This window comes from Neodiprion lecontei, chromosome 2 (assembly GCF_021901455.1).
Source record: "Neodiprion lecontei isolate iyNeoLeco1 chromosome 2, iyNeoLeco1.1, whole genome shotgun sequence".
Classification (NCBI taxonomy): domain Eukaryota; kingdom Metazoa; phylum Arthropoda; class Insecta; order Hymenoptera; family Diprionidae; genus Neodiprion; species Neodiprion lecontei.
This window is the reverse complement of record NC_060261.1, coordinates 32,827,238-32,839,957: the sequence shown is the minus strand read 5'-3', so window position 1 is coordinate 32,839,957 and position 12,720 is coordinate 32,827,238. Positions and strand designations below refer to the sequence as shown.

Genomic DNA, 12,720 nt, shown 5'->3' with positions numbered 1-12,720 from the left:
CAAATGACAAATATTAAAAGACGTGACCGATGGAGCGAAAAATGTTTTTACATTTTTATCCTGAAAATACTTGAAACAGTTTACGACACATATTTCGGCAAATAAATGACCTGTGTGAAATTTACACGGCAGCACAAGTATAACGATATACTATACTTGCATTGGGTTTAACCTTTTGTAACACAGCGTCCGATATATGAGACATCTTTTTTCAAACCGTTATTAAAAATTAACATTCAATTTTTAAGACGTCACTATTTTTTTTCCGCATAGTTGGACTTCTAAGATCTCAGTATTGATGTTTTAAGAGAGATTATGATGATTCCGCGAATATAGTAAGCGGCTTAAATAAATAAAGTGATGAAAATGCCTATTTTTATAGAATAAATGTAATTGTCGGATGGTTATGGGGGACTAGAAAAGTGAAACTCGGTAATCTTGGGTTTTTGGGGTCGTTAAAATCGAATCCGACGTCAAAATTTCAGAATCCAAAAAGGACGGATCTAGTGATATTTGGTGGCCCAAAAAACACTTTCACATTTTCAGTCCGCCAAATTAGACCCATGATTTAAAATTTTCAAAATTTCTCAGATCTGACCCCACCTTTGAAATCAGCGACCTCGAGAACCCTTACGCACCAAGCATCAAGGAATTTGACTGCAAGGAAAGATGCATGTTTCAAAGGGTTAAATGAAATACATCACACACGTTAATGAATTAACAAGATATATCGTGATTCGCATGCTGGTGCAATTATCGCGGCGGGAGAGGTCAGGGCTTACGAAGTGCACCTTACATCTGTGATACAAACGGTCGTTAAGCATTGTAAGTGAGAATGAGAAAAAGACCGTAATAAATACATCGTCAGCTTCGCAACCTTAGAGCTAAAATGCGTAGCGATTGGATGAGAGAAGGTCGTGCGTGCTGCAGACTAGCACGTGAGAAATTAGGAATAAAAATTCACATCATCTCTGCCAGTACGGCATTGCCTGTATCGTTGGTGTGGCGTAGATAAAAATTACAACTTTTGTTTTCTTTTTCTACTCTTGTAAATAGGAATGAACTAATGCAGGTAGTCAGCAATTAGCTTCCATATGACTTCGCCTTTCTTTCTTGGAGCTGTTGAAGAGTTTATTCATCATTTTCGGCGCAATGCAATACCTACAATTATCATATGTTATAAGTTACACTGGATCGTTCGCATGAATATGGAAGATTAACATCGTTTTTTTCGTTTTGTTTTTTTTCATCTTGCCTAAATATTTCGACGTTGCGCGAGACGCTCCGAGTCCTGTTTAAACTTACGAGTCGGTTGTCTTTCCCTCTCCTTTTTTGCTGCCTGAATTCCTATCGCCTAGTCATAATACAGCCCTAGAATATTCATTCAAACCAATTGTGCCATAGGCGTACGATTTACGACCGCATTTTATCGACACGATCGTTTTTTTATTCTCTTTTTTCGTTTTTAAATCAGTAACCCAATACTTGCTCAGCCCACATTCTTTGCGAAAGGGTGCAGATACAAAGTGTTTATTACAGGCGCCAGAGACGTCATCTAGGCTATGTATATAACTATTTTGAATATAAATCTGTTCATATATTTCTCAATGCATAATATAAATCGTCTCGTACTTACACACATTCATATCACTTTTAACGATTATATAAGGATACGTATACGTATACGCGAATGTGTTTCAAGTTTGAAATCAGTGTTTGTCCAAAATGTTACTGCGAAATATTTGGAGCCGCCTAGAAATCCGTGTTCCTCGATTCTGCTGGTATTCGCTTAAAAGTAATTAGGAATTCCTTCATGTTCATGCGGACAGAGTAATTTTGGTTGAAATATAACCGTCTCGACGATCTAACAGGACACAAAATGTCAAACAGAACTTTTCCAGGTAGTTGTTATAACATACTTCATTAGTTAGACGAATTCTATACAATTACCCACATTCGTTTGCGAATAACGATGTTGCATAAAGGTTTAATTTATCTATTTCCGTGAGAATCATCAATTCCCGCATTGTTCGGACGTTTGTCAGATGTTTGGATTGCAAGCAATTCTATCACCAAAAATCCTCAATCTGTACAATATAAAAAAATGCGATTTTTTCTGCTGTATTTAGATGAAATATTTCTGCTACAGTAATTTACATTTCCAAATTCCATACTGACTCATCCGAATGTTGGAGGACGCTAAAATTTTCCACCTGGGTTCGCGAGGATATAAACTTGAACGTGTTTACTTGATCTTTATAGATCGTTGTGCAACAATCTATATACATGTCTATACGAATCGTTCGTCGTTTGAATGTGAAATTTCGAGTACGTATACGTGTTTGCAGTGATGATCACGAGTTGGGCAATTCGTTCGGCTTTCGAAGACCCGGTCCAGATCTCCGGGAATGACGATTATTTGGCATTGATCATTGGAGCAAAACAAATGTCAAGGTGCTCCTTGAATGATCCAGTGGATAGCGTTTATTCAGAACGGAACGTTTGAATGTTCGAATCAAGATGCGTATGAAAATATTCACAGTCGGAGTCCATAGCGCGTGCATCGATAACACGATGTTTGACACGTCGTTACTTGAAAACTTACTTATTGTTAAACTTCAAGGCTCTGTCGTCGAACAGCCGCGTATTTCATTGCATCGAGATAATTTCGTAATGCGAAAGAAACGCTCAACTTTTATTCGCATTACACTCCTGTTAAAATGTTTGGCTAACTAATTTTGAAGAGTCTTATTTCTGTTCGATCGACCTCCTACTTTCCACGCGTTGGACGATATTACGTGGTTGCATCAATTTCTGCTGCATGATGTATATAAATATGTAAATGATACTCGTGAAGGTCAGGTGCATTTAAAACACCTCATAAAATCGCCGCGAATTTCCCAATTAACAAGATAATCGAGATTTCAGCTGTATGTAATATATCAAGCATTTCAATTACTCGCGGTATTACTTACATATTGTGTTTCAGCAAAACCACGCATCATGGTTTTGTGTGGTGATTGGAATATTTTTTCCTACGTGTGGATAATTTGCAACGAGTTTTGATGATCCGAAAATATGTTGATTTTATCATCAAAATCCGTATTGCTTTAGCAACGGATCCTTTCTGACGTCTTTACAGTAAATGCCAAGGACAAATAATAGGATGAATCAAATAAATGTCATTGTCGAGATAAAGTGTTTGTTATTATTCTGTGAACAACAATAGTATTGTCTAATCATTATTCATAACCGCATGGGAGATAGGGGAGATTAGGCCTTTGAAAAGTTCAGATAATAACTAACACAGTGGGAATCTGTTCCAAGGAAATAGATGTGGAAAGTATAAATGGATAGGCTGTGATTTACGTAAATAATTGTAATTCAATGGCAACGTAACATAGGTATACATTTCACAGTATCGTTTACATTAACTTGTAACTTATAAGGACTTGTATTCACTGTTTTTTATTTATAATTTACATATTATACCAAGTACTTACAAAAACACGAAACTTACGCCAGTCGTAATTTTCTCAAAATATATATATATATGTATATATGTATATATGTGTGATTGTTACTTTAAAGTGAGATTTCTGTACTTGAACTAGCTTCATTTTATCGCAACCGGCTCTTCTCGTGCAATAGGAAATGCATATATTATCTATTAGCTGAAATTGCAATCACTTGACTGGCTGACTGGCTTTGATATTGGCAAGGAAACTCTCAATAAAAGACAGTTCAGTCTTTGTCTTAGTTTGCAGTTTTAATTAATCGATTTTACTGTCATCACTGTATTAGTCCCTCTCAGACAGAACGTAAATAATCCCAGCCAAGCGTTTAACGCGTCGATTGTACATTATCACAAAGAAAAAAAAAAGATTAAGCATCGGGCAAATTTTAGACTAGACGCAACCAGCATACATTTCCACAAAACTGCCATCGATCCATTTAAATATATTGATTATTACATAATTTTTTTTTATACAGCATTAGGCGACCAAGCCTCTTGTGGTTTGTATACACTTTCAAACTAACTTAAGCAAACTATAGAAGCTTTACCAACTTTTATCTCTTATGTTTTAATATAGAACATAATTGGGATAATAGTATTAGTAAATTATAGCTACATACGAAGTTAAATAATAATTTTTCTTACGTTCAGCGTATTCTACTTCTGTCGTTTACTTCAGTTTCCTGCCTATGTTAATTTTCATTTCACATAGGACCATATGATAAATTAGGTATCAGCATGACCTTCAAGGTCTATTAATTCGCGATCGAAATTAATTAGATATATTACCGACATTGTCTTCCGAAACGGTTCACTTCGTATTCAAAATGTTAAAAAATATTATTCTTTACAGTTCTGACCACCATATACGTAGTGTTGTGAATTTCATGTTGGAAATAAGAATAATTGTAAGATTACGGAAAACATCTAATGTACAGTGATAGGCAGATACACAATTAATGCAATATGCATTTATTAAAAAAAACACCAAGTCAGACATTTTAAAACGGAACCTGAACTAAAATCTCGAGGCAACGAAATACGAAAACAAAATTAACACATAAGTCTCTGATTTGAATATCGAAACCCAGGCTTTTTGACTACATTGGGCGTACTTATTTAAATAATAGTAATAATGATAATAATAATCTTCATGATAATAATATTATACAACTTGAGTAGAATACAAGGGAATTTTTTTTGGAACGTCGTATTATATCTTTGCTTACATCATATGCTGTCCATTTGGAGGAGCATATTGAGGCTGTTGATTTACTGAAGGCCCTGGTGGCCCAGCGTAAGATCCTCCTGCAGGAGCACCTTGTGATGGAAACCTTTTTGGGAAAATTTTATCAAGTATAAACCGAAGGTAACATTACATTACCATGAAATTATATGAAAAATTAGATTTTGCACAATTCACATTGAGGAAAAAAAGAGAGCAATATATTACCCTTGTTGAGGATAAGGTAGATTTGTTCGGTCAGGTGGCGGTGGTAGGCCCTGAGGATGACCAGAAGGTGGCGGGCCAGGCTGCATGTGAAAACGCGGTAAATTCACGTTTCCCATGTTTCCGGGAGCCATGTATTCGCTCCCAGGTATACCAGGTGGATATGCTCCTGGAGGCATACCCCCTGTGTTGAATGAAGGCTGCTGAGGCATACCATTATACATCTATAAAATGGAAGTCAGTCAAATCAAGTGGTGGATGCATATTAGCAATTGCACTGGTATGCAGCTCCTTTTTGCATTCACTGGTTTTCATTTGACAATAGGGCGTTTCAACCGCCTCGGTATGTCCTCATAGCAGTTAATTATTGAAAGAGAAAACTGCGAGCGAAGATGAGATACTAACGAGAGGTGGAGGTGGTCCTTGGTTTGGAAATTGGTAAGTGTTGACGTGGGTTGGAGGCATTTTTGGTAATGTGTAATTCGTCGGGGTCGGAGGTGGTGGTTCCCTCATTAGCGTATGATACAAATTAAGAGCATCCACCAGGTCCGAGCTTAATTGCGTTAGTTGGGCGTGTCGCCTATCGACCTTCTCCAGAGCCGCATCTATAAGCGGTCCCATAGCTGTAACTTGTTCTGAAAAAATGCAAAACATCCGATGTTCGAAAAATTAATCATGTTAAAATGAAGTGAAAAATATTGTAGACAACTTCTGTACCTTCCAAATCTAACATTTCCTGCGTGTCAGTCGAATCGCATTCAGGGTCGGCCTCATGTAGCAGGTGGAGAAGTCGGTCCATTTTAGGTTCATCAATTTCAACCTCGATTATCTCTGGCTCATGTTTGACCGTCTTCACTTCAACTTCTTCCGCAAATTGCACGGACTTTTTATTGCCGTGTTCCAGTTCTGTAAAGATAAAGTTGAAAGTATTCACAGCCAATCAACAGTGGTGTTTCTGTGATCTTGATTCTGGGTGTTTCTTACTTGTAAATTGTTCGGGCTCCACGGATAAATCCGCAGTGACAAAATTAGATGGAAACAAGCCTTCTCCTCTGTGATTTGTTCCTTTCCACCAATTCGGATCGGTATCATCGAGAATGTGAACTGTAAGAGTCAGAATAAAAATTGAAAACGAACTTTCATTGTAATATGAATCAAGCTTAATGATACCTACTTATTTCCCCAGCTAAAAATGTCAGCTCGTTATCTTCAGCTGCCTCAAAATCGTATAGAGCTCGAACTTTTCTTCCATCTGTACTACTAGCTGAACTCAACGCTGTACTGACGCTAGGATATAAACTGCTAGACTTCTTTGTCGATGGTGAACTATGCGAGATAGTAGAATGATGATGTTGCTTGTTCTCTTTTAACGAAAGTTCTATTGCTGGTAGGAAAAAATGAAAACAAAAAAACACGTAATAAGAGTTACGACTGATTTTCATTTCAGAAAAGTAATAATAAATTAGAAAATCAGTGATATACAACTGTCTTGCTAATTGTAAGACCATTACAACTATTACTTACCTTTCGCTATGTCTTCTTCTTCCTGAGAATTGGTTACAACATTTGGATCCCTACTGATAGCTGTGTGTTTAGGCTAAAAAATTTTAATTACAAATGAATGTTATTATTGCAAAAACATGATCTGCCAGTTTTGATGGTTCCGTATTACTGACACTAAATAGGTTTGAATAGCTTAGTCAATTTCAATGTATGTATATGTTATCAGTTGTAAATACGCAGCGTTTACTGTTAACTTACATATGTGTGTATACTTGTATTTCAATGCATCTTGATTATTTACATACAACATTTGTATTGTGTGGAAATTGAAAACGAACAAAGCTGATTCATTAGTTCAGAATTCAAATCAATTGCAAACATATAAATATGCTTCATTCGTGATACAGATATGTTATCTAATGAAATTGAACTCTTAGTACACACGTAAATCCACAAAGATAAATCCTTTTCTCAATACTGCTTTTGTCATTAATTATCAATGTACATTGTAGTATGCATCACACCACTTCGTAACCAAGTCTCTGAAGTCAAGTAAGCAAATGTGATCTTAAGCTATAATGAGTCTTACCATTTCTGGGACAGATGAGAAATCCAAACCTTCACTCTTTAATTTGTTGTATAAACTAGGAATCAAATTAAGTTGTGGATCCGTCTTAAAATCTCCTTCAGCCCATTTCTTCAATAGCGATTTTAGCTTTTCGGCTACTTTTGGTTGACAACGTGCTATCAACCTTCTCAATTCGCCTTCAAAATCTCTGGATGCTACTTCCAAGTGAAATGTCTTCCCACAATTGCTCGCACAAGCATCCAATAGCTACATTTTATAAGAAAGTTCAGAAATTTGAAATGATGAAAGGCGTATTTGTATTCTCTGAATTATTTGAAATATATATTGTTCTTTGGTAATTATTTAGCGAGAGCTAATACTAACTGTCACAGCTTGCATAACAATGTGTGGATCCTGAGCATTTAGCCTCCTGACAATGGAGCGAAGACAATCTTTGGCATTCTGGCTGGAGTTGCCTACTTTGTCGCATATATCCATTATCAAACCCCATTCTTCAGACGTATTTTTTTCATTGGTTGCCTTTTCTGGAATGCAACATGATATTAACAAATACAGATTAACTATTGCAATTCACAGATTCATCCGATATTTATAGCTGGCTATGGAACACATGAGTGATTGGGGATGCTATTAGAGTCTACACAATGCCAAATTTTCATCGAGATTCCACATGTCAAAGAAGACAGTTGATCAACCAACTCGATTGACTAACAACTGATTGAATACAAAGGGGGGAGAAATCAGATGCACTTATTTAGGCGTTCAATGTTCATACGCAATAATAGCGTTGTGATAGAAACGAATCGCGATGAATATCTTGCAAAGAAAAGTAGTGCTTCTAAATACAATATACATAATTAACGTCGACAGAAAGTTAAATTAAGTTTGGGAGGGGTAGATGAACTCTTACCAACGTCAGCGTCAAACGGTGAATTTGAGAAAAGTCCCATTGTTACGTAGTTGGTTTAATTGTGTATTAAGTTGATTATCACGTAGACTTCACGCAACTGCGGAATCGTACCGTTCAGTATCACGAGTTTCCCGTTTACGTTTTACTACGCATCCAGCTGATATTTAATCATAAATACAGTTGGGTGACTAATAACATCCTAATCTCGAGCACTGCGCTGCCATTTTATTATCGAATCGGGTCGACGCTCGTGCTGCGAGTCATGGTCGAACGATTATCGACCAAGTCACTTACATTGTAAGTCCTTAGGCAGAGGGAGCCAGCGAATGTACCAATTGCAAAATACTGCAAAGTACTACCTGTCGGGTTTTTTCCATATATGGTATTTTGGTCGCGTTGACTGAAGCATGGACTGAAGATTCATAAAGACTGCTAGCTTTATGGGGCTTTTCGTAATTTAAAATGGCCGACATAAATTCATCGTCAAGCAGCGCCCTCTGCGTCATCCTCTACACGCGCAACCCAATCCGGCAAATGGTCGATAAGTAGAGGGGACACGAACTGATGTTACCGTCGCTCACCGCGTGTACCCAGATAATGCAGAGTGGAGTATTATTACGCCTACGGAATGACGAACGGGAACACTAAAATTTTCAAATAACCCCGTATGGACGCCGCATAGTTTTCAACTATGCAAATTCATATGGTCCAAATTCAGCAATATCAATCTAACTCCATCGCATCGACAAAAATAATGTTATCTAAATAGATGCACAATAAACATGCACCTGGTTTACTGTTGACAGAGTTGGAAACTTTTTCTCGATGCAAAGGATGGGAGACATAGTCGAAGAAGTTAATCAAAGGATGGAGATATATAGTTGTTCCTATATGTACCTTATGTAATTTCTGTTCATATGTTTAATACTTAGCTCGTACCGTTAACTGAAGATAGTAATATGTATCTTCAGTCAACGCTCATATCTTTATTCCGATACAAGATGAAGCGGACATATGAAAATAATTTAACTGACATTAGTTTTTATTGACAATGAGTTAAATTTACGCAAGAAGAAAATTGTTATTTGAAAAACTACAATGAGTATTTGACCAGTGAAAATAAGTACACTTATGCTCGTTTCCACACCACCACAAGCGGTAGAGCACCGGGCGCGTTTTTTTTTACGTGGTTTCCCCAGTAGGCCTACTCCACGGAGAATACTTGCAAGATCGATCTTACGTTCTTCGAAAAATCTTTTCTTTCAGATATTAATTATGATAAATTGTTTTTTCCAATCAATTTGTACTCGCGTATATTTGCAGTTTGTTTGAAATTTTTCAGTTCATATCACCCGGTGACTATTTATTATTGATGAAAGATGACTGTTTTAATTATAGATGAAAAATGGTTGTTTTGATTATGGATGAACGGTGATTGTTTTTATCTTATAGACGAACGGCGATTGACTTTGGAAGTTCGCGCACGGGTTTTTTTTTTTTGTTATGAGGTATGAGATAATCCCTAAAATGGAGAACATGGTGGATACGCAAAACAATCGACAACTAAACCAATATCGAAAACACGAATCGCTGTAAGACTGACACTAAAACGATCACAATAAAAGACTGTAAAACCGTTAATAAAATTCTACAGCTGAATAAATTTTACCACATTTTGTGATCGTGATGAGTCTGAACTACATCGCTAAATCTATGTATCGGTGAAAAAAAGATGACTGACCCTAAACCAGACCTAAGCCTAAAAAATTAAACGTTAATTTTTCGGTATAGTCAAAATAACTCAGTTACCTGAAACAGACGAAAACATAATGAGTGACATATGTCGATACAAACAAAAATATACTTAGCTTATATAAGTAAAAAATATAATTAACGAAAAAAAAACAAAATAATTAGTTGAAACAGACAGAAGATTTGGTTAGCTGAAACAGTCAAAAAGTTTGATTAGCTGAAATAGACAAAAAATTTAATTAGCTGAAACAAACAAAAGGTTTGCTTAACTGAAACAGACAAAAAGTTTGATTAGCTGAAATAGATAAAAGGTTTGATTAGTTGAAAGTGAAAAAAGTTTAGTTAGCTGAAACAGACAAAACGTTTGATTAGCTCAAAACGACAAAAAATTTTATTAACTGAAATAGAGGGAGAGTTTGCTTGGCTGAAACAGATAAAAGGTTTGATTAGCTGAAATAGACGGAGGGTTCGATTAGCTGAAACAGACAAAAAGTTTGATTAGCTGAAACAGACAAAAGGTTTGATTAGCTGAAACAGACAAAAGGTTTCATTAACTGAAAATGAAAAAAAGTTTGATTAACTGAAACAGATAAAAGGTTTGATTAGCTGAAACAGACAAAAAGTTTGATTAGCTGAAACAGACAAAAGGTTTCATTAGCTGAAAATGACAAAAAGTTTGATTAACTGAAACAGATAAAAGATTTGATTAGCTGAAATAGACAGAGGGTTCGATTAGCTGAAACAGACAAAAAGTTTGATTAGCTGAAACAGACAAAAGGTTTCATTAGCTGAAAATGAAAAAAAGTTTGATTAACTGAAACAGATAAAAGGTTTGATTAGCTGAAACAGACAAAAGGTTTCATTAGCTGAAAATGAAAAAAAGTTTGATTAACTGAAACAGATAAAAGGTTTGATTAGCTGAAACAGACAAAAAGTTTGATTAGCTGAAACAGACAAAAGGTTTGATTAGCTGAAACAGACAAAAAGTTTGATTAACTGAAACAGATAAAAGGTTTGACTAGCTGAAACAGATAAAAGGTTTGATTAGCTGAAACAGACAAAAAGTTTGATTAGCTGAAACAGACAAAAGGTTTGATTAGCTGAAATAGACGAAGAGTTCGATTAGCTGAAACAGATAAAAGGTGATTTTTTGTTCCTGCGCGTTGAGCGCTGGTTTCCAAATGCCGCGCTTTCTCTCATAACTAAAAGGTATCAAGTCCACGCGCAAAAGGCAGCGTAGAACTTGAACACTTTATTATTCGTAAAAGAATTGACCGAAGAGCTGAAAGATCAGCACATCGAGCGTGCGTAACTCTTTTATATACTGTTTGCAGAATCGAGGCGTAAAAAAACGTGTCCGATTCCCGTTATTACTTTACGCGCAAAAAGCTGCGTCCAATTCTCATGATTAATCTACGCGCAAAAAGGCGCGAAAGATTAATCTGTCAAAAAATTTGTATCATCTGGGACTTGTCCCAAAAATTCTGTAGAAACCCAATCCACATCTGCATCTTTCTGAATTAGATACATTGCTATGTGGATTGTTGTTCTCAGATTACAAATCGAATCAAAATCGGGAGGGAGGTTGGAGGGCAAGCATTATTGTGTGGCGTGACGGTCGGCGGTCCTCTTCGACGCGAAGTCTTCGAGCTCAGCATCTCTCCCCATCTAGCGTACCACGGAACGCGATAGATGGTCCAGAGATACGTTTTGCCCATGCAGACGATCACAGAGATTAATTGAATGGCATGATGATCGGTAATGACGAAATAATGGAATTGAATAACGGTTGAAAAATCGTTGCGGAATGACAAGAAATGGGAAATTCAATCTTGTTCATATTCAAATTCTTATAAATTGTCGAGACTCGAATACGGAGTCTTTCGCGAAAAAAATTTCTGTGATCGTTCTACGCTGTGGATTACAAAAGTTAGTAACATCACGGTACATCGCGACCTTCCTACCCTTGGTCTGTTTCCCAACGGAACCACCCAACGGAAAAGACACACACACACATGCATAAACTCCGCGTCGGATCCCAAACGTCCACCTACCTACCCGGTTACCTATATTCGATCTAAACGACTCTTCATTTTTTCCAACACACATCATTCTTCATCATTTGCGCCGTGGTCACTGACTTACATTTCGTTGGTTACCTGTTGGGAGCAAAATGTTTTTGTATCATAGTCTGCCTACTCAGAATACAGTATCACGGTTGTATCCCGCCAACCATAATATTGTATGTATTATGTTAGTAAATGATGGCAGACTATCGGTACATAAACTTTTGTAAAATTGATTAGAAACATCCTGTATGTCAATTAGCATTTTTCTAAGCGAGCTAAGCCTGCAGTTGATCAATACTTGTTGGCTGTTAAAAGATTGAAAATGATATATAATATAAGATGCAATTTGATTACGTTACGTTATGTCAGACTTTGAAATTTTATCGATTTAACAATAATGTGAATAAATAAATATGTTCAAACCTCAGGTGAACCCACCACTTAAACGACATCATCGGTAAATTCAAACGTAGATTATTGCATTAGTTGCGAAACATAATTCGATCTCGCGAGTGTCGAGTAAGCGATGGTTACCTGTCGCGATGCTCATTCCACTTTTAGCAACGTGAAAAATGTTCTACTTCAAGTAATTAAATAAGATGAGTAAATTTAATTACGAAAAAAAAATTATTCGACTGAAAGTCAAGCACGTTGCGATCGTGAATGAGCCTATCCATGCAGCTAAAAAATCGAAGATTTGTGTAACAATTGTTACCGCCACGCCACATAACAAAGGAATCCCAGGAGAATACCCGTAACCTAACACGTGCAAACTCACCAACGTTGCCGAGAAATGGAAGAGTTACTCGGAAGTCTCTGCTTAAATCTGTGAAAAATAAAACACGACACTTTAATTAATTAAGCAAATTGACTTTTCAGCTTTCAAATTATTTATTACTGTTGTCTAGTTTCGTATTTATGTATTGCATG

At 36.5% G+C, this 12,720-nt stretch overlaps 1 protein-coding gene across 1 annotated transcript; it reads right to left on the bottom strand.

Annotated features, from left to right (window-relative positions):
• Nucleotides 1–3,364: 3,364 nt before the first annotated feature.
• Nucleotides 3,365–8,587, bottom strand: LOC107224262 (signal transducing adapter molecule 1). Its single transcript, XM_015664254.2, has 10 exons — nt 7,970–8,587; nt 7,423–7,583; nt 7,060–7,305; nt 6,492–6,564; nt 6,142–6,351; nt 5,952–6,071; nt 5,685–5,873; nt 5,373–5,602; nt 4,971–5,191; nt 3,365–4,851 (listed from the first exon to the last, which is right to left on the bottom strand). The coding sequence occupies exons 1-10, from the start codon at nt 8,007–8,009 to the stop codon at nt 4,743–4,745; spliced, it is 1,599 nt and encodes a 532-aa protein (XP_015519740.1). The 5' UTR covers nt 8,010–8,587; the 3' UTR covers nt 3,365–4,742.
• Nucleotides 8,588–12,720: the final 4,133 nt, after the last annotated feature.